The sequence below is a fragment of the Etheostoma spectabile genome, unplaced genomic scaffold (assembly GCF_008692095.1).
Source record: "Etheostoma spectabile isolate EspeVRDwgs_2016 unplaced genomic scaffold, UIUC_Espe_1.0 scaffold00004529, whole genome shotgun sequence".
Lineage (NCBI taxonomy): Eukaryota > Metazoa > Chordata > Actinopteri > Perciformes > Percidae > Etheostoma > Etheostoma spectabile.
In genome coordinates this window covers 1-22,973 of record NW_022603164.1, presented here as the reverse complement: position 1 = coordinate 22,973, position 22,973 = coordinate 1, and the positions used below count along the sequence as shown (strand labels likewise).

The 22,973-nt window shown below is 40.5% G+C and overlaps 1 protein-coding gene across 1 annotated transcript in view; it reads left to right on the top strand.

The window, feature by feature from the left end:
• Positions 1-22,765, top strand: part of LOC116677190 (SPARC-related modular calcium-binding protein 1-like) — a gene marked incomplete at its 3' end in the record, with an annotated part of 38,907 nt that extends 16,142 nt beyond the window's left edge. Inside the window, 7 exon segments of the mRNA XM_032507839.1 lie at positions 485-515; positions 517-563; positions 11,423-11,615; positions 14,199-14,281; positions 20,847-20,952; positions 21,740-21,984; positions 22,712-22,765. Of these exon segments, the coding sequence (XP_032363730.1) occupies positions 485-515; positions 517-563; positions 11,423-11,615; positions 14,199-14,281; positions 20,847-20,952; positions 21,740-21,984; positions 22,712-22,765 (759 nt within the window).
• Positions 22,766-22,973: the final 208 nt, after the last annotated feature.

Genomic DNA, 22,973 nt, shown 5'->3' with positions numbered 1-22,973 from the left:
GAAAAACATTGGGATTCCAGCTTCTAAAATGTGAACATTGTTCTAGTTTCTTCTCTCCTCTGTGACAGTAAACTGAATATCTTTCAGTTGTGGACAAAGACATTTGAGGACGTCATGTGGGGCTTTTGGGAAACACTGATCCACATTTTTCACCATTTTATGACATTTGATAGACCAAACAACTGATCAATTAATCATGAAAAGAATCGACAGATTAATCGACAATGAAAAGAAGCGTTAGTTGCAGCCCTCATTAAATGGAAAACTCCAGCTGTCAAAAATACCAGATGACATATTTGATGTTTAGGAAAATACTGGGATCTCGGATGCAATTTTAATTTTGGTTTTGTGGGGAAAGCTTGACTGCTCAGGCGTTTGAAATATGCAGCTACTGTTGGATCTGGCGTGGCGGACGAGGTAAATTCTGTGATCATCTAAAAGTATGGACGTTAATGATCTGTACTCTGTCTTCCTGTCATTGCAGAGATAACTGCTCCAACACTGTGGATTAAACAGCGTTTATAAGGAGAATAAGCAGAACACCTCCGCTTCCAGGAAGCAAGGTGAGACAGAGAAACCCCTCCTTATTCTGAGAACTTCACGCTGGTCTATAATATGCTATAAAAAAGTTCCTAATTAGTATGAAGTACAAGGTCTGCACGATATGAGGAAAATCTGCGTTAACGTTGTTAAATATCGTGATAACGATATTACTTGCAGTGTTTCCTACAGGTTGAGAAATGACTTGTGGGGGTGGGTGGCGCAGGATGTGAAGGTGCGGCGGGTGACGGCTGGTTCAGTAAAAAAAAAAACTGGTTAAACAAAGGTGAAAACAATGACTACATAACATATCAGATAATTCAAAAAACAAATAACTTTTTTGTTTTTTGTTTTTTATTGCAACACTATGCAACATCTGACACAATTTCAGGGTAGTTTTAGGGCTGCAAGATATGAGGAAAATATATAATGTGCCCTAACATTGTTGAATTTTGCAATAATGATATTACTTAATAAATACTATGTTAAAATGTACTCAGTTCTGCCGTTCTGCTGCTTAGTATTCTGCTAAAATACAACAAATTGCTCGTTGAATTGAAAACAAATGGCAAGACATGTAGCCATGATGTGCTTTGTCAAGTTAATGTTTTGTTTTTTTTGCCATATGTTTACAATTCAGCATTAAACTACCCTTAACACTATAATATGATCCATACAGAAAGTCACATGTTATTATTAATAAAAACACTGTCTCCTTCCAACTCCTGTTAAATCACATAAAACTAGGGCTATCTAAAGTAAATTCTTGCTCATTTTGTTTTTTAGGTCATTTTTCTTTTTTTGAAGTGTTGTATCTGTGTTTTGGGATCCTAAACGTAGCCTGCTGTTCTCTACTATACATGACCTGTTGCACTCATTACGATCTCATCTGAGCAGATTTCTGTCATTCAAACACCTCTACGACAACTGAGTTGTAGTTTAAAACTTGTACAGACAATTTTATGAAATTAAGGGTTTTACTCTGACTCAAGTCCAGAAAGGCAGTTAATGGAGACAGGCAGGGAGAACTGAAGGCTCTGTTAGCAACCATTAGCTCGATATAAAGATAAGGAGTGGAGGGACTGCCGTGGACAGGGTAACAACCAGACTCTGATAAATGACGTTCGGGGAGCTTTCATTGCAGTTTTATTAGTACAGTTAAAGCGTAACTCTCGCCAAAATGCAACCTAGTTTTTTTTTGTGTGAATGAGTCAAACTTTTGTTTTAAAGCATAATTAGGATGAAAGTGCTACATTTAAGATTTATTGTATTCTCGTTTTCGGTCAAATGGCGTTTTGAATGGGGGCTAGGGGCGCTAATATGATAGCATCAAAATCCCTATTTTTAAAACACTAAGAAGGCTCGACACAACATGAGACTTTGTTCCAAATCTCACCTGGGGGTCTACACATTGAGAAAATGGCTTGTGTACACAGAGTTTACTAAAAAGAAAGGTTTTGAACGTCTCACTTTAGCTGTTGGTTTTTTCCGTTTGCCGCCATCTTGCCGGTTAAAAAGTGTCGATCACCGAATGCGAATGAACGGACTCCATAGGAAGAAATGTCATTCTTATATGAGGCTGCTTTCCAAACTACAAGGTCAATATTGTGTTTCACTAACGACAAAACAACAAAGTTATATGGAACTAAGCTTTAGGAGCTTTCCATCTTTACTGTCCTTCCTCGACTGTTTTTGACCTGCTAGATAGCTGCGAGCAGAAAAACCAACAGCTAAGTGAGTTGTTAAAACCTTTCTTTTTAGTAAACTCTGTACACTAACAATGTTCTCAATGCTGAGTTCTTGTGTAGAGCCCCTGGTGAGACTGGGAACAATGTCTCATGTTGTGTCGAGCCTTCTTAGTGATTTTAAAAATAGGGATTCTGATGCTATCATAGTAGCACTCCTAAAACAAGAATACAGTAAATCTTAAAAGTGACGCTTCCGTCCTAATTATGCTTTTAAACCAAGTAGAACCTACCAAGTAAAACCTACTAAATAAAACCCACCAAGCAGAACCTACCAAGTAGAACCCACCAAGTAAAACCCACCAAGAAGAACCTACCAAGTAGAACCCACCAAGTAAAACCCACCAAGTAGAACCTACCAAGTAGAACCCACCAAGTAGAACCTACCAGGTAGAACCTACCAAGTACAACCTACCAAGTAAAACCCACCAAGTAAAACCTACCAAGTAGAACCTACCAAGTAGAACCTACCAGGTAGAACCTACCAAGTAGAACCTACCAAGTAGAACCTACCAAGTAGAACCTACCAAATAAAACCCACCAAGTAGAACCTACCAAGTAGAACCCACCAAGTAAACCCACCAAGTAGAACCTACCAGGTAGAACCAACCAAGTAGAACCTACCAAGTAAAACCTACCAAGTAAAACCTACCAAGTAGAACCTACCAAGTAGAACCTACCAAGTAGAACCTACTAAATAAAACCCACCAAGTAGAACCTACCAAGTAAAACCCACCAAGTAGAACCTACCAAGTAGAACCTACCAAGTAGAACATACCAAGTACAACCTACCAAGTACAACCTACCAAGTAGAACCTACCAAGTAAAACCTACCAAGTAGAACCTATCAAGTAAAACCTACCAAGTAGAACCTACCAAGTAAAACCTACCAAGTAGAACCTACCACAACCACTAGCTTGGGATAAACAGATAGTAAAGTGAACTCCGTTCTGCTGCTGTCAGTATTCTGCTAAAATACAACAAATTGCTTGTTAAATTTAAACAAATAAAACTACATTTCAACACTCTTTTATTGAACAACTTGAACATTGAATGGAATATGAAAAGGCACCACTAAAAAAGAATAACCGATACATTATAAAGTGTAGTTTTCTACCAATATTTTCTTTTAACTGACACAAAAAAATCTCCAACTGTCTTTCGCAATGTGTCGCAGCCTTTTGCGATGTGTTTATTGGGATACAACTATTAGCCACATATTGATCTTACGATGAAAAGAGAAGTAGCTCAAACCCTAAATAAAGTGAACACTCTGAAATATCAACTGGTCTCCGGTGTGACCGGTTTCAAAGCAACCGGTTTCAGATGAAATGTAAAACACTTTCAGTTTGAAGACAGCCCTGTGATGCTGGGATTAGGTTTCTTGGTTTCTTTCCTTTGGTGTAATTTGTTTAGATTTCTCTGTCTCCTTTTTCAATTACGCCTCGACATGTTCACTGCCCTCTGGGCATCTGGACGCCTTTCACGCTCCTGCAGCAAGGCAATGGGTAGATGTGGCTGAGGGAGTGTGTGAATGAATATATTGGTTAGCCGATATATGGGACGGATGTTTGGCTTTTATTAAATAGCCTTCGAAATGTGCTTTCAATTGTTTTATTCGCACGTTTTCATTTATTCAAGTCATTGTTCAGTGCTTAAGTAATGTCTTCTAGCTTACCACTGAGGTGGTTCGGTTGAGAGTTTAAATGCCGCATACTGTAGTTAAAGATAATCATTTTTAATGAGACTGGATTTGCTAAAGATACACAGGGTTTGAAAATAAGCATATTCATTAAAACAGATTTCCAATCAAATTCCGTGTCCCAGCATCAACGCTATAATCAAATTAGAGAAACTACCACATTTTAAATGACGCAAGGTTAGCGCTCTCTCCCACCGATACAGTACACAAACAGTTGATTGTAATAAGGAGTTGCCGAGTATTTTGAATGATGGTGATGTGGCGGGGGAAACTGTGGTCAGGGCAGCACTGAGGGTTGTATTTTAGATGAGAGAGATTCACTCTGACAGCTCTTTGAAACTTCTGTGGATACACCAGCTTCCTGTTTCCAATTAGCATCCGGTGTCCTCAAAGGACAAGAGACAAGGCCGACTGAGGGAGAGATGTCATCACGTTTGAGACATGAGTGATGTACGTCTACAGCTGCATGTGATTGTCTACAGTGTGTGTGTGTGTGTTCTGTGTGTTTAAAAAGGAGATCCAAAGCCTGTGTTCATGACTGACGTAATGTATGAATATGCATGCGTACTGTACATGAAAATGCCCTAAAAATGTGTTTCTGTGTAAATTATTCAGAGTTGGAAGTAACAAAGTACTCAAGTCCTGCACTAGAGTTGTGCTGTTCTTGTATTTCAGCATTTTAATTTTGGTAGACTTCAATATATAATATGTACAAAATATCCACTACCTTTCAGAAAAAACAACAACATTATAATAGCTGTAGTAACTACATTATGTCCAATATTCACATTTTACATCCACTATAAGATAAATTCAAACATAATTGTTCTTTTTTTCCTGTCCTTTTTTTCTCTTCTCTCCGATTACTTTCTTTCCAACCTCCACTGAATTCAAAACATAAAATCCAAAAATTGTTCACGTAACCTGACTCGTCTTGGATTACATTCAGTCAGAGCTTAAACAATAGGTGGATTAATCAATTAGACAATTGACAAAGCATTTATTGGCAACCATTTTGATTCCATTACCGGTGTGTTTCAAGCAAAAGTGCTTAGAAGATTCTGGTTTCAGCAGGATTTGTTGCTATTTATTCATCAAGTACAAGAACAGATATTACAAAAACAGATATTACATGTTTTAATTAAAAAAAAAAAACTATTAAATGAATCTTAAAGCGCCGCATTTTACTTGAACCCCTTGTGTTTAAATGTAGCTCTTCTGCTTTTAACACACAGTAGAATTTAGATGTACTTAAGCAAAGGATTTGAAGTTGTGTTATTCATTCTCTTGATATATGCCAGTGTTTTTAGGCCCAAATCCAGAGTCTAAAGTGGAACGCAGACAACAGGAGCGATAGCCTGAGACCGTTACACAGAACTTTCTTTCTTTCTCTTTTTCCTCCCTGCTAAAAATTGCAAAGCAAAGAAGCTTTGGTGCAACAAATCCTCAATATTTAAACTCTGTCTTTCTTTCCCGACACGCTGGAAAACCTAAAGTGCTGAGAAAGCAGCCCTACTGTGTGCACGTGAGCTACGTTATTCATTTACAGGCCTTCTCTCTGGATACTCCATAATTATGATTCAGAGCGATGCGGAGATCATGTTAGTGAAACGTGTCTGCTTAGGCAAAGCGATGCAAAGTCCATTTTTCAAAAGGAAGCTATGTTGCCAGACTTTGACATGCTGTTGGTCCAATGTCGTAAGGAGGGGGAAGCAGCTCATTTATAACCAACAACTCACTAACCCCCCCCCCCATTGCGGCAGGGCGAACAAAGGAAACAAAATGTTGAAGAGATATAATGTGATCATATCGTCCAACAGCAAGATTTGTATACAAATCTGCATTCTCAAAGGGAATTTTGTTTCCTTTAATCGTAATTGCATATGTAGTTTGAGGCAGCACGACTTTGTGTCTTACTCTCCAGCATGATAAGCGACGACAGTAACGCGCCGGGACCAAACATGCGAACACGAATGTGTTGAAAAGTAACACAATGGTCTTGAAAATTACGTATCCATTTTATGAGTGAACGCTCCATCATCTCTGGTTTTGTTGCACTCCAGGTCATAAATACAGACACATGCCCCTACATACCTACTCACAGTTCCCCTACTAACACTTCCGCTATTTTAACTGCAGAGAAGGTCTGCTAGAGACAATATTGCAGTGATTAGCCCACAGCTGAAAGCCATTGGAGTGAAGTGAAGAGGAGAGAGCGCTGGGTGGTGTGGGGGTAGGTCCAGAGAAGGAGGTATTAGGATAGAGAGAAGCAGAGAGAGAGAGAAAGAAAAGGAAAGTTAATGGATGGGAGACAAAGGCTTAGAGGGTGGGAGGAAGGGATCAAAAGAGTGATAAAATGTGTACGATAAAGCAAGAGAAAGAGAGAAACTGAGAAATCTGAAAAAAAGAAAACGATTTAAAAATAGTTTCACTTGGTTTGAAGCCTGGAGGAAGAGGGCCAAAGTGAAGGCATAACACAGGACGAGCCTGTTCTCATCAGAGATGCTGCAGATGTTCCTTCTATGTCCTTTATCAGTTTGCCCCGGAGAAAAAATTACCACAACAACGCGCAAATTGTTACAACAGTTCCTGACATCCCCGTGTGTGGTTTCTTCTTTTTTTCTTTTCCAGGACAATTTGTTTTCTGACGACTCATTTCCTGTCAGGGAAGATGAATACAATTAAAAAACAAACAAAAAAAAAAATAAATGCGTCTATCCAAGGCAGGCAAGAAAGAGATTGAATTAAATCCACACACAAAACCCGAGGATTACATTGCAAGCGTCCAGCCTTTTTCCATTTATATGTATAAAAACAATTTCTTTTGGGAATCCTAGTGCCTGGCGCCAGCATAACCTCTGTATAATAAACAGTGCTAAATAATTTGGATGTGAAGGAACCTTGGCGAGGACCAGAGCCACGGCACAGTGCTAAGAACACTTGAGTGTGAGTCTTTGCAGGAGAAAAACGTCTTTGGTGAAGGGACATGTTTAGTTCTCTGTTAGCAGACATGAGGAAGCATGAACACCGCATCTCACGGATACACAGACACAGAGACACGCAGAGACACACAGATACACAGACACAGAGACACGCAGAGACATACAGATACACAGACACAGAGACACGCAGAAACACAGACACGCAGATACACAGACACAGAGATACGCAGAGAGACACAGATACACAGACACAGAGACACACAGATACACAGACACAGAGACACGCAGATACACAGACACAGAGATACGCAGAGAGACACAGATACACAGACACAGAGACATGCAGATACACAGACACACAGACACACAGATACACAGACACAGAGACATGCAGATACACAAACACAGAGACACACAAATACACAGATACACAGAGACACACAGATACATAGAGACACACAGACACACAGATACACAGACACGCACAGATACAGATACACAGACACACGGAAACAAAGACACAGATACACACAGGCACAGAGACACAGTCACACACAGAGACACACAGATACACATACACAGAGACACACAGACACCACAGATACACAGAGACACACACAGAGACACACAGATACACAGACACAGAGACACACAGACAGACACACACACTCCCTCCTCTGGTCTGCTGCTGAACCTGCCACCACTGCTATCTCCATCCTTATTAAACATTACCATAGAGGACGGCAGAGGACCACTGTGCTTAAAGGAACTATTAGGACAGATTAGACTATGTCTGCCATTCTTCATGAAATTCTTCAGTACTCATCAATTTTACTGAAAATTTACATTAAGTGAAAGACAGAATTGAGGAAATTGATTAGTATTGTGCTGTGTGTGCCATGGATTGAGGTGTGTATGTACTCCTTTTTGTCTGACATGCAGTGTTTGGATTGCTGTGGTGAGTGATCTGCTGTGTTAGCATTAGGGAGACGTACAGTATCACGTTGGCCAATACAGATACTGCGAGGTAGAGACTCAGATGAGCTGAAGGCTTAATTTTTCCGCATAAAACTGCAAAACAGTATTGTCAGGGCTTTACATTGACATTGTACTTTACTAGCCCATTTGACTTTGGGTTGAATGAAGCAAAAACAGTGTGTCTGTTTGAATCGGCAGCATGCAGAAACAATGTGAGAAGTCTGTGTTCCGCCAAGAATTTGGGGCGGTTTTTGTGTGTTTGGATTGGAAATGGAAACTCTTTATCTGGCAACACTGCTTGTAGTACGTATCCTACATTTCCAATGAACACTATGTTGTGACGTGTCATATGACTAGGGTACGTGTCTAGGGTGTGTGGTACTGGTTACGAGTTACGCTCAAACAGAGAAAACGAATGGAACGGTGCCAAACAAACCAGAGTTGCTGAAATTCAGTATTAAAGTTAATGTTATTGGAATTGGCTGGTAACTTTAAAAAAATCTACTAGTCATGTTGGCTTGTGATCAAAAAAAGTACACACAAAGTACACGAAAAAAGAGCTCTGTCTTTTTATGCTATCATCATGGATGAGTAAACACATGCATGGTAGATCGCAACGCTACCACCAGTAGCGGAGAGTGGCCGTGCAGACGGTCACCAAAAATTGGCGATGCGCAGATGTTCATACAGAGCCTCAGCGTTCTCTCTGAAGACAACAACAAGTTCAGTACCACCGCTCCCATAAAACTTGTTTCCAGGTGTAGCAAGCTAGCTAAGAAAATAGAACATTTAGCAAAATGTTGCAAATGCATGCAATGATTTTATTCTCAAGAGTTAGTGGAGACCCAAACAGAGCTAAAAGGAGAGTGAAGATTGGAGTATCTTTCGTCGGGTTTCTAAGAAACGACTCAAAATAAATGCAAATTTGGCTCCATGCCTGCTTATTGTGTGAACAGCAATTTCCAGCTTTTTGTTCTGCCCCCAAGTGGCCAAGAAAAATCTATTGATGCATGCAGGGCTTTGTCAAGTCCACAGCTCTTTGTGTATGCGTCCGTTCCAGAGTATAATGGAGCAAGCCCTTTCAAACACAGGCGGTCATTTGATTCAATGTTATATAGGAATGGATAATGACCAGTTCAAGTTAGGGACGTTAATGCTTCCTCCAACACTGTTGTGACTAGAGCTTGATGAAGAATTTTTAAGGCAGTTACCGATACAAATATTTGGTTATTTAAAAGTCATATATATATATATATATATATATACACACACAGTATATACAACAAAAAATCCAGAAACATGTAACAAAACAGATTTCCCAACATTAGTTATTTATGAGTTCTCATTAAAATAATATGATAATTTGTTTTGTCACAACAGAACAGAGGAACATCAAAATATATTAAAGTTCTGATAAATAAAATATATAAAATACAAACTTAAGATATGAAACTTAAAGTCCTTTGAACAAAAACACAATGACAAAAAACTAACCAGAGTGTTGCCAACAGGGACGTTGTAGAGCGCCCTCTGGTGGACAATCTATGCAACGCCAACACTCATTACATTGTTGACAGTCAGTTTTCATTTTAGTTTTTTAAATATTCATTTATCAGAATAATTTATTTGTCTTTATAAATGATTCTGATGAATGAATTTTTAAAACAGCCAATACAAATGCTGATATTGATAGTTTGGGAAATGCCTAATATCGGCCCGCTGATCTATCGGTCGGGATCTAGTTGTGAGGCTGAGAATATTCTAGTCCCATGTCTAATTTCACAAGCTCCTTTCCTGCTGTTTTGAATCAGGCGGTGACTGTGTCGTATTCTCCTAATTGTGCTTTGGTTACTGGAACTGTGTAAGCTGAGGCTACCAGCACTCATGGCTACTAATATCTTTTATCAACTCCACAATGTGAAAATACCTCACTGCCATGAAGTAAAGGCTCCAAAACAGTTAGCGTGACCCTCTTGTTGTGGCTCAATGCTTTAGGGTACTTAAAAGTAAAATAAAGACTGGATCAGGAGCAGTAAAAGAACACTTCATTGTCATGGTTACAACTTTAGCATGCAGCTCTGTTGTACTTGGCTTAAGAGGGAGCGATGGACTAAATGGATGCGAATGTAAATACAGTGTGGTGGGACAAGGTGTTGCAGGAGCATCTGTCGCGGGCAGAGCGGCTGTTGTTGAACAAACAGATGTGACAGTGGTGGGTAAATTTCCTGATACAGCCCATGGGAGGACTAGTAAGTTTTAATGGCAGGACCAGTTAAACATGACGCTGGAAACAGAATGGGTGATACAGCTTTGTTTGTGTCCAAGGTACACGAGTGGTGGATAGCAGCAGGGTTTCAGAAAGAGTGTTGTTGATGCCCAGTCCTTTGAAAACAAGCAACCCTGGATGATATGGTCACAAACTGAGATTTGACTAAAGTAAATCTTTAATTAAGAGCCACTCGGTTGCTTTTTCAATAGCTTTCTTAGTTGTCACAGAGATGGTTCAGTTACCATCAAATGTCCTGGTTGTAGCTTTTTACTGAGATTGATTTGTAAAAACTCGAAAAAGCTAATAAGTGGACCTTGAGCTGAGCTATTCTTTGTCAAACTACTCAAGTTTTTCCAAGGCATGCTCAAAATGTCATCTGTGTTTCACAGACATATAGTTAGTCCAAATGAAGAATGCCTGACGTCCAGTTGTATTATTGGCCATATGCCCATGAAACATTGTTAGTAATTTGAGCACTGACACTCAAACTTTTTTATTACCTTCCTGCTGCATGCAAAACCTTGCAATCCTGTTCCCCGTCGCTACTCTCACAACTCAAACCTACATAACTCCGTTACCCTTCTGACCATACACAGCGCATTTCTGCTAGACAGTGTGTGTAGAGTGCAGAGTGACTCTTCAAACAGCAGCAAAACAAAACAGACATGACAGCCAAGTCAGCAGCAAAAATATAAAGTCCAAAATAAACAGTTGGTCTATAAAGTGACATGAAGAAGGATTAATTGCTTAGAGTGCGCTTTCTACCAACCATTGGCTGAGCTTCGAATGCAGAATCTGTAGGCGACGAGACAAGATTTTGGTATCGGTACGCATTTGTAGTCCGAGTATTACTGACCAATCACGTTTCAGTGGGCTTCATACAGGTAAACAGTTCGTGTAGAGATCAAAAGAGGTGAAACGCATCGGTCAAAATCCAATCTCAGACACCCCCAGAGGCTTCCGAACTTAGTAGTCCGGCCAATCAAAATTGGTTGACAGCCAATAACAAAGATGGACAATTTCAAACTTCAAATAGTGAAATACATGGACAGAAAGATACCGTTTGTTTAATAGTTACCACCAATTAGTTTTTTAGCTGTGACATGATTATCTTGAATTTGGTAAGATATCCAGATGGTCTACTGTCTTTCATCTTATTCTCATTAATCTTGTGACTTCTTCTTGTGTGTTTCTGGTTTCCCCGATTGTGGTGCCTCCGTATTGAGTGTGTTTCTCACGGTTTTAGAGAAAGTTCCCTCTTGTGACCAGGAGCGACAGAGCGCACTGGACGAGGCTCGGCAGAATCCTCGCGAGGCCATTTTCATCCCTGACTGTGGGCCTGGAGGCCTTTACAAACCAGTCCAGTGCCACCAGTCCACAGGCTACTGCTGGTGTGTTCTGGTGGACACGGGACGACCCATTCCTGGAACATCCACCAGGTAACGTCATTTATCAAAAACAGCACTTACAGCATTTTTTTCACAGTGTCTTGTTTTAGGTGTCTCTGCCAGTAAAATCTGTGAATTTAATTTATTATAAGACTAAGGCTGAATCCCATTTATCTATCTCACTCCTACCCCTTACCCGTAGAAACCAAGTGGTAGGGGCTAGGGGTGAAAATATCCCCCTATGAAATGGGACACCACTTGGTTACATCACCATACAGTATTGATCACAAACTTCTAAGATTCCGTCTGCAAGTGTGTCTATGTCGATAGTGTGGGTTTTGACAACAGTGTCATATGCATTTATATATTTTATAGTCATTTTATGTTCACTTTGGTGGTGCAGAGGTAGATTTTCTTATCTGTGTATTACTTAGGTCTGTTTGCAATACACATGTGTATGCACACTGCATGGTGTGTTGTATATCTGTTTTAGTTATCACCGTTTTGAATGTCATTGATGTTCAGAAAAAACTCTTCGTTAACAAAACGAAAGATATGATTAATGGTGGCATAACATTAAATGATAATGAGGTCACTACATTTAGACAAAATATAGAATACTGCAGAGGCAATTTCATAATTGCTTTTCTCACAACAACATAAAGAAAAATGCTCACCCAAGTAGGATATTTATAGATACTGTACTTCTAAGTGTCTAAACACAAGACATGTTTTGACATTTTTATTTTATTTGAGGGGTCACAAAGATTGGGGCATATGCCACCATTATTCATATCTTACTGATTAACGTTAAAGATGTAGCAGGTCAGCACTTTATTTGAAGGGCCACAAACTGCCTGTCACTTTAAACGCATTTAGCCTATGAAGAAGACATGAACATCATTAATAAATCAAAAAATCATGATGATTGAAATACCTTAATTGATGCATTAATTAACGTATTGTTCCTGCATCAAGTTATGCACAAAATACTATTACTCATGGTACATTACTGATGAAGTATTACATGAATGAATGCATGTTTTTTCATGCACAAAGCCATGCATGAATTCATGATAATTTATGTACCATTATTATGAAGTGTTACCCAGTAGGATTCACCCACTGGGAACCATGATTGTCTCTACAAAATCTGGTGCCAATCCATGAGATATTACAGGATAACTCTGACCTGCTGGTGGTGCAAGAGGTTATCAGGATTCCTCCTCTGGGCATCATAAATATCTGTACCCGATTTAATGGCAACCCATGAAATATACAGTATAGATAAATAGATATATTGTAGTCTGGACAAAAGTGGTCAACTGACCAACCGACCAACGTTCCCCAGAATGGCTAAACACTACTTTTCACTGATCTAAATTTCTTCACTTGGCAAAACAATCTGCTTCAAGCCTTGATGGGAAAATCATTTAGCTGACCATAAACACTGAGCGTTTGGCGTGACGTTTGTTTTCAGTGCAGTTGCTGCTGTTTATATTGCTTTCAGGGAAACGGCGCAGTCACAATGGGTTTTCTGCAAGAGCTGAATGCCACGGGGACGGAGAGGAGGCAATGTTGAATAAATAACGCCACTCGTGCCAAAGTGAATATTACATCTTGAAACACAGCAATACATAAAGGAAAAGAGACAGGATGTTTGAAAAACTGTCAGCATGCACCGGTAAATAGAGGAGCTGTTTTTGTTCCTGAAGGGGCATCATCATTCTCTCTTCACAAGAGGGTTAATGTTTTACGGGATGAGGTACAGACTATTATAAAGAGTTAGTTTGAATCCAGGATAACAGGTTTAGATCAAGAAAAGCATATTCATAACGGACAGCCTCACTTACACAGACCAAATTCTCATCTGTACTGAATGACACCCTAGAGGCGATAATTTCTTCACATAAGAATTCATTGTATTTTGGACTAGATCTCATGTCCCTTGTCCCAATTACTTTCCCCTGGACGTCAATGTGCAGAGTCATGCATTAGACATCCCTTCTTGGATCAGGGGCCCTGCAGACTGTGAAAAAAGAAATGACAACTTGCTTTTACTTTGAAAAAAAAGAAAAAAAAGAAAGCGCAAATGAGACACACATGCTCAATTTTCCATCCTATTCAAGAACCAGTGATACAATAGCCAGGAGAAAACGAGTCATGCCACGCATAATGCCGAACAATTTGTTACGGCTCTGAAACAAAGCGATGCAAGCGCATGTCAAATCAGATTGATTGATGAAGCATTAGAAAAAGAGACTGTAATCACTATTAATAATTTGTTACTGCTTACAGTGAAGAAGCCTGAACAGCATGCATGCGTACAAATTTATGCAGTGAAGAGATTAGTGAGCGTGCTAATGTTTTCATAACAAAGACGGAGAACGATATGTCTCCTGGTGTTAAGCTCCATCTCAGATTGTTTTTAAGCCTCAAGGAATATCTTTTGTGGTGTTTTGGTCTTCAGTTTAAGGCTTTGTTCATTTGTTTTTTCCGAATAAATGTCTCATCATGGACGAGTTTCTCCTTTGATGTCTCAGGTTATTCACCCAATGCTAAGAAAGATCTATTCTGTTCTCCTTCTGTCTCACGCAGCCGTGTTCCCGCTGTCCTCTCCTCTCTGTGTAACAGGTACCAGACGCCGGAGTGTGACGGCACCGCACGATCTCACGTCCCAGATACTGAAGATCCTTTCCAAGGCAGAGAACTGACAGGTTTCTTTTTTTTTTTTCTCTCTCGCTTTTCTCTGGAGTTCAATTTATTTTTGGGGGCTTTGGGGATTGCAGAAACATTCTTGGATTCAATTGTCTTGTGTCAAACCTTATTTTTTAACAAATGAGGAAGCCTAAGGCCAGCACGATTCGGGGGAAAATATGAATCACGATTCTTTTGCTTAGAATTGATATCACGATTTTTTTGAACATGACAAAACAAAACAAATTGGCTGTACCAAACATAGATTGGTTTTAGCACATCACCACAAGCCTGTAGACATAAAGAAGGGAGAAGGGAGGGCACTGCAGCTCATGGGAGCGCTTTAAAACCTATTTCATACAGTCTATGTTTAAAACATACAGAAGAAAGTAGTAGCGTTTGCGATGCAGTCGGCTCGTAAAATTAAATGAGAATCAAAGTTAATCACTAACCTTTTTTAATATATACATATATATTTTAAATTGAAGTTATTAAAATAAAGGGTGAACAGGGGGAATTGACATTGCGATTTTATAACGATTAATTGTGCAGGCCTACTGGCACTCCGTCAAAAATGTTAATAACAAAACCAGAAGGCCAATGGACGAGCACAGACCTCTGCCAAGGCAATGACCTATCTTGCAATGTTGACAAAAGTGAGAAATAATCGGTGTATCCGCCTTGTGATTTAGAGGGTTAGAGGGTAGAGAGGGTTCCTCCTTGGCCCATGCTTTACCCTTTCGCCAAGTTTCTTGGAAATTGGGCCAGTAGTTTTCCTTAATCCTGTTGACAGACAGACAAACTGAACCAAAAGCACAACGTCCTCGGGGGAAGTAACAAGACCTAAAAAAAATAATACATACTTCGGCAAGCAACACAAAGGTTTTATGCTTCAGTTTCCCAATTTCAGGCCGTTTGTTTCACTTTTACTGTTACAAAAGAAAAGGCTTTTGGATGGGTACTACCCGATGGATTTGACAAACGTCCCCCAAATCCAGTGAAGAGGGGGCGGAGCTGCCAATTTTGCATCCACACCTGGTTTCCACACAAAGGAAAAGTACTACACAGTGGATGTGCTAGTGATGAACAGGATATAAAGAGGGAGAGAAACAGTTTGATCCATTTCTTACTCTCTTACTAGAGCGCCATGCACACTGCTACAGCATGTTGATAACAGAGCTCAACAGTGTGGTTGCGGGAATTAAAATCCTATTAATTTCCTCTATAAGGATTTTGATAATGAGCCATAATGTCCAAACCATCCAAGGTAGATTTACTACGAGCTATGAGATTGTGAAACAAGAGTTTATGCGCTTGTAGAAGTTAGAAGTCCGCATGAGATGTTTCACTACCACTCAATCCTTAGCGTAACAGCGACTTCTCTGATTGGTGGAGCTCGTTGTTACCATAGCACGTGAACACGCAAATGGCTATAGTGAGCTGCTACCGCTGACGTCTATGACCGGTTCTGTACTGATTATTCCATTATTAAAATAATTTGATCAATTAATCAAGTAATCGGATAAAGAATACTTTTGTTTTATTGAAGAGCAATAACACACAGTTTAATTTTCGGAAAAAAGCTACATTTTTATTGCCTACCTTGCTTACAATATCAAATCAACAAAAAAAAATCCTTTTCTGAAATGCAATGACAACCTCAAACTAAACCTACATATACATGTCCTTAAGTTGTGCAACATAACTTTAAGAACTACAAGTTTCAACCTGAGACTGATCCGTATATAGGCCTATAAATATATCTAAGTTATACTTTCATTGATATATTTGATTAATGTCACACAGCGCTGTTACACTTTTGTTAGTAGATTGTTGATCAGCTGTTTCTCCGTGAAGAGAGAGAGAGTGAGCGCAACAGTTTTTCCGAAGGGATAGTCAACAAGTCGGCTCTTTAGATCAAACTGTGGTTACCACTACGTATTTTCGGGTCTTTGTTTTTGGTAGCTGTGGTGTTTGGTGAAGCTTCATCGTACATTACAACTCTGATTTCCTTTTGTCGGGTCCGCTTTGTGGAAAGGATGAATAAGTTAGACTGAATGTTAGAATGTTTTCTGTTGAGAAGCTGAAGCATTTTTTTGTGGTGATCACATTTTTATTTTTATGTTTATATTTAAATTAAAATACAAACATTTACAAACAGTACACTGGGTCCCAGGACCAAATTGTTTTTTAAACTTTAAAAAAAAGAAAAAAAAAGAGGGAAAACGGGAGGACAGGGAGACAAAACAACACATGCAGAAACAGACACACACACACACACACAAAAGAGACAAACACCTGTGAAAGCTAGAGGCACCTTTCAGAGTCCGCAATGCTCCGCCAGGTGTCCATTGTTTTTCAAGGCGCTCCATTAATCTGCGCTGTGGAAAGTTCCGTGTACACTACATCCAAGTAGGAAAGGGTCCACATGCAGATAGACAGGTCATGGGGTGGTTTCCAATGGGTTGCAATCATCTGCAGCTGTAAGTCCAGCAAACAATGCCCGTTTCTGACTCCCTGAGAGCTGACAGGCTGACAGGTCATTCAGAATCCAGACAGTGACAGTAACAGGCACAGTGACATTAAACAAGGTGGACATTTTAGATGCAATACTGTTCCAGAACTGACCAACAGGAGAACTCTCCCAGAACATGTGAAGATATGTGCCAGGACACATTAAGAGAAGAAGACAAACCAACAGTCCATGTTCATCAGGCAGTTGTTTCAGTCCTGATGTTCTCCACAGCACCCTCCGCGATAGAATCCTGAGCGTCGGCTCTCCCCGCCGCAGCAGGAGGACGGGGTGCACATAGTCCACAGCATCCCCGGCGGGGGTGAATACTCTATACTGCGCACCTTCCCTGATCATCAGTGTTGCCGGATAAAGCAAGAAAAACTGACTTGGGCTGAATCCATGGCTCGATGAAAAGCCTTACTTCTTTTTACCGTGTGGTTGCTGTAATCCAGGGAGAAGCGAACTTTCCAGCCCTCAATGACGAGGATCACCTGGCTTTCTGTGTATCAGAGGATGTTGAAAATCAGCGTGCGATTAGTAGTGGTGGTCTTCTTTGGGCTGTCACTGTAGATTCGGTGGGCTCTCATTATCTCGAGCTGAGCATCTGCTAAATTTGGGAATCACTTAGGCCGGGACCACAAGAGATACTGGATAGCATTAGCACCTTCTAGCCCCTCTTTCAGCCTGACGATGCGGATGTTGCATCGTCAACTTCTGTCCTCCATATCTGCTAGCTTCACCTCCATCTCCTGAAAAGCATGGCCATGACTGTTGAAAATACTTGCGTTGCTTTCCACGGTTGTTTTTAAGTTGTTCACATCCAATCTGACAGAGCCAAGGCTTGCAGTCAGAGATGCTGCCTGGTCATGGATAGCAGTTAGCTCATTGTCGAGTCCAAACGAGTGGCAAACGGCCACTCCAACTGAAAATGAATGGCAGCCTGTTGCTTTTTCTGTCTCTTGTAGCTAGTGTGACTGAGAGGTGATGCTGTTATCCCATTGGTTGCATTTTCCAAAGACAGCACCAACTAGGTCAAAGTTGAAATAATTTGAACTGTGAGCCCAGCGCACAGAGGCAAATCCAAGCAGTGTGCGATGCCAGGGGTATCGTAGCGCATAGTTAGGCCCTCCCCATTGGAAATCAATGGAATGGGCGGCTCAAAGCGTTTTTGCCGCCTATTATGTGCGGTCTTATATAATAATTTAATGAAAGGTCACTGGAGATACGGAATGGTGAACATCACTTCACAAATTTTGACCTGCTGTGCTCATTTACAGTTGCTTATGGACAATCGCTGTCCAGAGGAGGGGTTAAGAGAAAGATCAATTAATAGCATTGTCGCATGGAAACATGGAAACAGACATGAAAATTATTTCTCAACCCCACACTGACCAGATAGAGGGTTTTTTGATTAGGAATCGACTAAAACCCCACTTTGCGGTGTTGGATTCCCTGGCAGCAAAGATCAGAGACTCTCCTCTTAACCAGAGGTCCTAACCTCAGCTCATACTCCTCTGCCCTTGTTTCTGCTCACTTACTTTTGTTGCCCTTCTGTTTCCCCATCATTTAAGGTTGCACTGTAACTCTTGTTAATTCCCCATCTGGTGAGTTACAGAGTCAAGAATGACTCCTGACTGTGCAGCAGATGTGTGGCATGTTTATGGAAGGTGTGAGTGTTGGGGGGTGTGGTGGTGAGGCTGCTGGGGTTGCTGGGCGACCACAGGGAGATGAGTGGAGATATTTTTTATGTACTGTAGATGGATGTTCTGTACCGCCACAACAAAGCGCAGTATTTCATGGTTGTCACATCAAGGCAGGAGGAGAAAAGAATGCTTGAGAGGGCAGTCTATTAACAGCATGCAGCTACAGGTTCAATATCACTGTGCTGTACACAGAGTGGCACAATACCACCTCTGTCCGGAGGGGCAGATAAGAGCTCTTCCCCCGAGACCAAAGGCTGGGATCTGTTAACATCCAGTTCAGTCAATTCAGCAACTGCAGTTTTAAACCTGTATATTAAAACCCTTTGATGAGCATAGTTTGGTCTTACTTTGTCTTAGTCTATGAACAAATAATTGTATTATTTATATTATTAAATACATAAACTACACCTTCAGTATCTATGAGGGTCTGAGTGACGTCAATGTAGCAATCTGCTCACTTCCATGGACTGTATGTGTTTCCAAACTGACTGCAAAGGTGTGATACATTCTGCAGACACCAAATGTAGAATGAACAGAAGTGTTCATATCAGTTTTAGGGTGTGTCAGGGATTTTTGTTGAGCTGCTTTGTGATCAGTTTATACTAAAGAGATTTAATGTTGGTGAACTCAGCTTTATCTGGCCTCATACTCACCACTGTTCAGTAAAAAAAGTTGATCATTCCTTTTACTTTAGGTCTCCAGAAATTCAGTTTGGACCTACAGTATGAGCAAATCTAGAGACTCCCAACCTGACGAACGTTGTAACTCTTGAAGGCACAAAAGATACTTCAGCTGGAACAAAACTGAAAAGAAAAACCTCTATACTTGAACTACTCACAGCTTATGCAACCTGGGAAGGTGTGTCCCTCCCCGGTGTAAGGCGAGTGTAGATGTGAGTTGCGCATGCGTCACTTTGCCACAAGTAGCATATAAGATGCTAACAAGAGACTTCTGTAATGTCAACCCAGTAAAAATGGACCTACTTAACCAAGTTGGTTCACTGCTGGCTACAAGTTAGCATCAAACACAACAAAGGCTGTCAGCTGAATGGCTTTTTGAGCTAACGTTAGCAATCAAACTTTCATAGATTGCTAAAACATTTTTGAAATGACTGCTAGCTTAGCTACACGCTAGCAATCAAACACAACAAAGGCTGTCCCTGGAATGGCGTTTTGAGTTAACGTTAGCAATCAAACAATCATAGATAGCTAAAACGTTTTTGAAATGATTCCTATCTTCTGTTATTGTTTGTAATGACAAAAAGGTTATTATTTCATGGATTTCACAAATTTCAGTATGACGTGTTATGCCTTAAACCTTTTAATCTGAGCATGCAAGACTCAAATCTGCACTCGACTCACATCGGGCAGTGACAAGGTGTCCCACCGACAGATAAACATTACTTTGTTTTAATGGGTTAAAAGCCAAAACAAAGTTGGTAACCTTGGTGCAGCTTTAATGTGTTTTAAGATCAAATCCAAGCGGTCCCGAGCCTGTTTGACACTGTCAGAGGTCCTGCACCACACTGGGCCCTTGCCACCTTGCCACATAGCCAGCATACAACATAACAGTTTGCGCTTCATAACACCCCAATTTAACACTTGGATTAAGGCACAGCAAGGCAGTGCTCTCCGAGCTTGTCATGTCGTACAAAATGCTAATTGGATTCACCTGGCGAGCAGCGGACCACCTCCCACGGAACCCCCCGAGCCAGCACAAAAGGACTGGAAAGACATGAAGACAGTGGAGAACAAGGAGGCCACAAACGCTCAGAGAAAAGGGGAGTAGAGGAATCGGCGAAGAAAGCTTAAGCGAAAGAGAGAAAAAAGAATGAGAAGATTAGTTTACTATGCAGCTGCGTTTGAAGTTTTTCCTTTAAGAGACACAATTAGAAGGGAAAAATTTGCACTGGTTTAGCGTGCTATTAAAGCCATACATCTGGGCAATTAAAAAGAGCTACCCAAGGTGTTCAGAACTGTGTCATAAAAGTTAACAGGTCTGCACTGCTCAACAAAACTCTCTCATCACTGCACACTTCTGTTCCCCCTCTCGCCATGTGCCTCAGCTCTGCTTTTCTAAGGCCTTACAAAACTTCCAAACTATGTATTTCACCTCCGTCGGAAATACATTCATAATGATTCAGCAGTAATTGTGAAATGTAAGCCAATTAAGGGATCTGGTTGTTAAGCTGTGGACAAGGTTTGCATGCTTTCTTTTCCTGTGTAACAGCCGGTTTCCGTTTGACATCTGTCAGACTGGTCCACTGGTGTCGAGGCTTTAGAGGCACTTCAGCTCCACTGTGCCGTAATGACTCAAATTACTTGTGGAAGGTAATTTTCGTGTATTTTTGTCTTTGATTTGTACCAGGCTGCCCAGAGGGGAAGAAAGTGGAATTCATTACAAGCTTGTTAGATGCCCTCACCACAGACATGGTGCAAGCCATAAACTCACCAGCCCCCTCTGGTGGTGGGAGGTAAGTACTGCCCTGTGGCATTGAAGACTGTCGCATCAATCAAATCTGTCAAATGCTTGCTCTTAAGGGAATTACTGGAATTGTTGGGTCTTTGTAAATTATAGAGTGTGTCTATACCTACTCTATCTGTAGAGTGTCTTGAGATAACTCTTGTGTGTTGTTGATACTATAAATAAAACTGAATTGAAGACACCTAGAGTATTACAACTGAACAGGAGACCTCATAGCTGATTTTTTATGGAAATCTTTCCCCTCTTCTGGTTTTTCTCAAACAACCCTTCACTCTGGGTTTCTGAATTGAACGCTAATATTTTAAATCTGACATGCAATGCACATATCTTGGCACAGACACTGGCAGGGTTAGCGTTCACTTTCCATCAGTGAACACTGTCCAACCCATTCGGGGAAGCAAAGCAGAAAATTGATTTACAACGATTCAATTGCAAGCTAAGCTTTAACAAAATATGTTGTCACTTTCTGACATACAACATGACTGCCTGAACTATTAAAACATTTTTCCCTCACAAGATGTGATTTCATTTCATTAGAAATCAACAAAAATGGACCAATCTCATTTTGAGTGATGCCAAATAGCAATGTGTCATGCAGGATTAAAATAGATTATCATCTTAAATGCATATTCATCCTTACTGTATTCATATTTTGTCCTCTTGCATTTTAAGCAGTTTACAACAGATTTTTTTTTTTCCTTCATGCCGATCATTCCACTTTTTGAAACATCCATGTCTTCACTAGCATCTGTTCCTCTAACCCTATACCTAACCAGGTTTGTTGAACCTGATCCCAGTCACACTTTAGAGGAGAGGGTGGTGCACTGGTACTTCGCCCAGCTGGATAACAACGGCAGCCACGACATCAACAAGAAGGAACTCAAGCCGTTTAAGAAGTACCTGAAGAAGAAAGCCAAACCCAAGAAATGTGCCCGCAAGTTCACCGACTACTGTGACCTGAATAAGGACAGGGCCATTTCCCTGCAGGAGCTGAAAGGCTGCCTGGGAGTCAGCAAGGAGGGTAAGAGGACAAGGAAAGCAGGGGAGAAGTGGATGGTTGAGAGTGGGTTGGCAGGATCACAGAGAAGGGTCTCTTTCATTAAAATAAAACAAATCAATTCTCTTGAAATGTCAAATTTAGGATTTAGGAGAATAAAAGAGGTACTTGGTTGTGTTAAGATGATCGTCTTCCATTAGTTTTAACACTGCCAAGTGTCCAAGTGTAACTACAACACACATGTCATAGTTAAAAAAAAAGAGGAAGGGATGCAGGAACTGTGGTGCAGGTGACAAACAGATGTGTAGGCAGTCTAAATACGGTGCACTGCTACACTCAACACTCACTGATGGTTATTTAGACTAGGCTAATGTATTACCAGATCCTAGACATTGTCTGGGCCTGAAAACTTGGTCCGAATAGAGAACATTACCAACTGTCACAGCAGAACACAGTGGCCAAATGTCATACAGCCAAGAGAAAAAAAACATGTGAAATGTAAATAGTTAGGAGATGCCCAGAGGTTGTGAATACATTTCACACAGAAATTACTGTAAACTTTCAATTCATGAAAAAATTGAAGTAGTTGTGCTGCTGCATAAGGTTAGAAAAAAAGAAAAGAAAAAAAGCTGTAATAAAAGTCTTCTTTAATTATTTTCTTTTGTGGCATATTTTTAGGTTTTGGTGACTTAAAAAGAGACACTGCCCTTTATTAAGTTTATTGTTTTTATTTTTTGTCCCTCTTTTGCAGGTAGCTCAACGACAGTTGGCCACCAAGGGACAAGGCAAGGGACAAAGTTGTTCAGTAAGCACAAACTAATACACTTCACTAACTCTGGCTTAGAGTGTCTTAGTTGGCTTTCTGTGTAACCATTAACATGCACAGTGGTGAAATGCATCGGTCTGGGAGTTGATTTATATGCAGGGCTTTACAGGAGAAAGTAAGTTTGAGGTGTATCCGTATGGATGTGCAGTTATACACTACCGGTCAAAGGTTTGGGGTCACTTAGAAA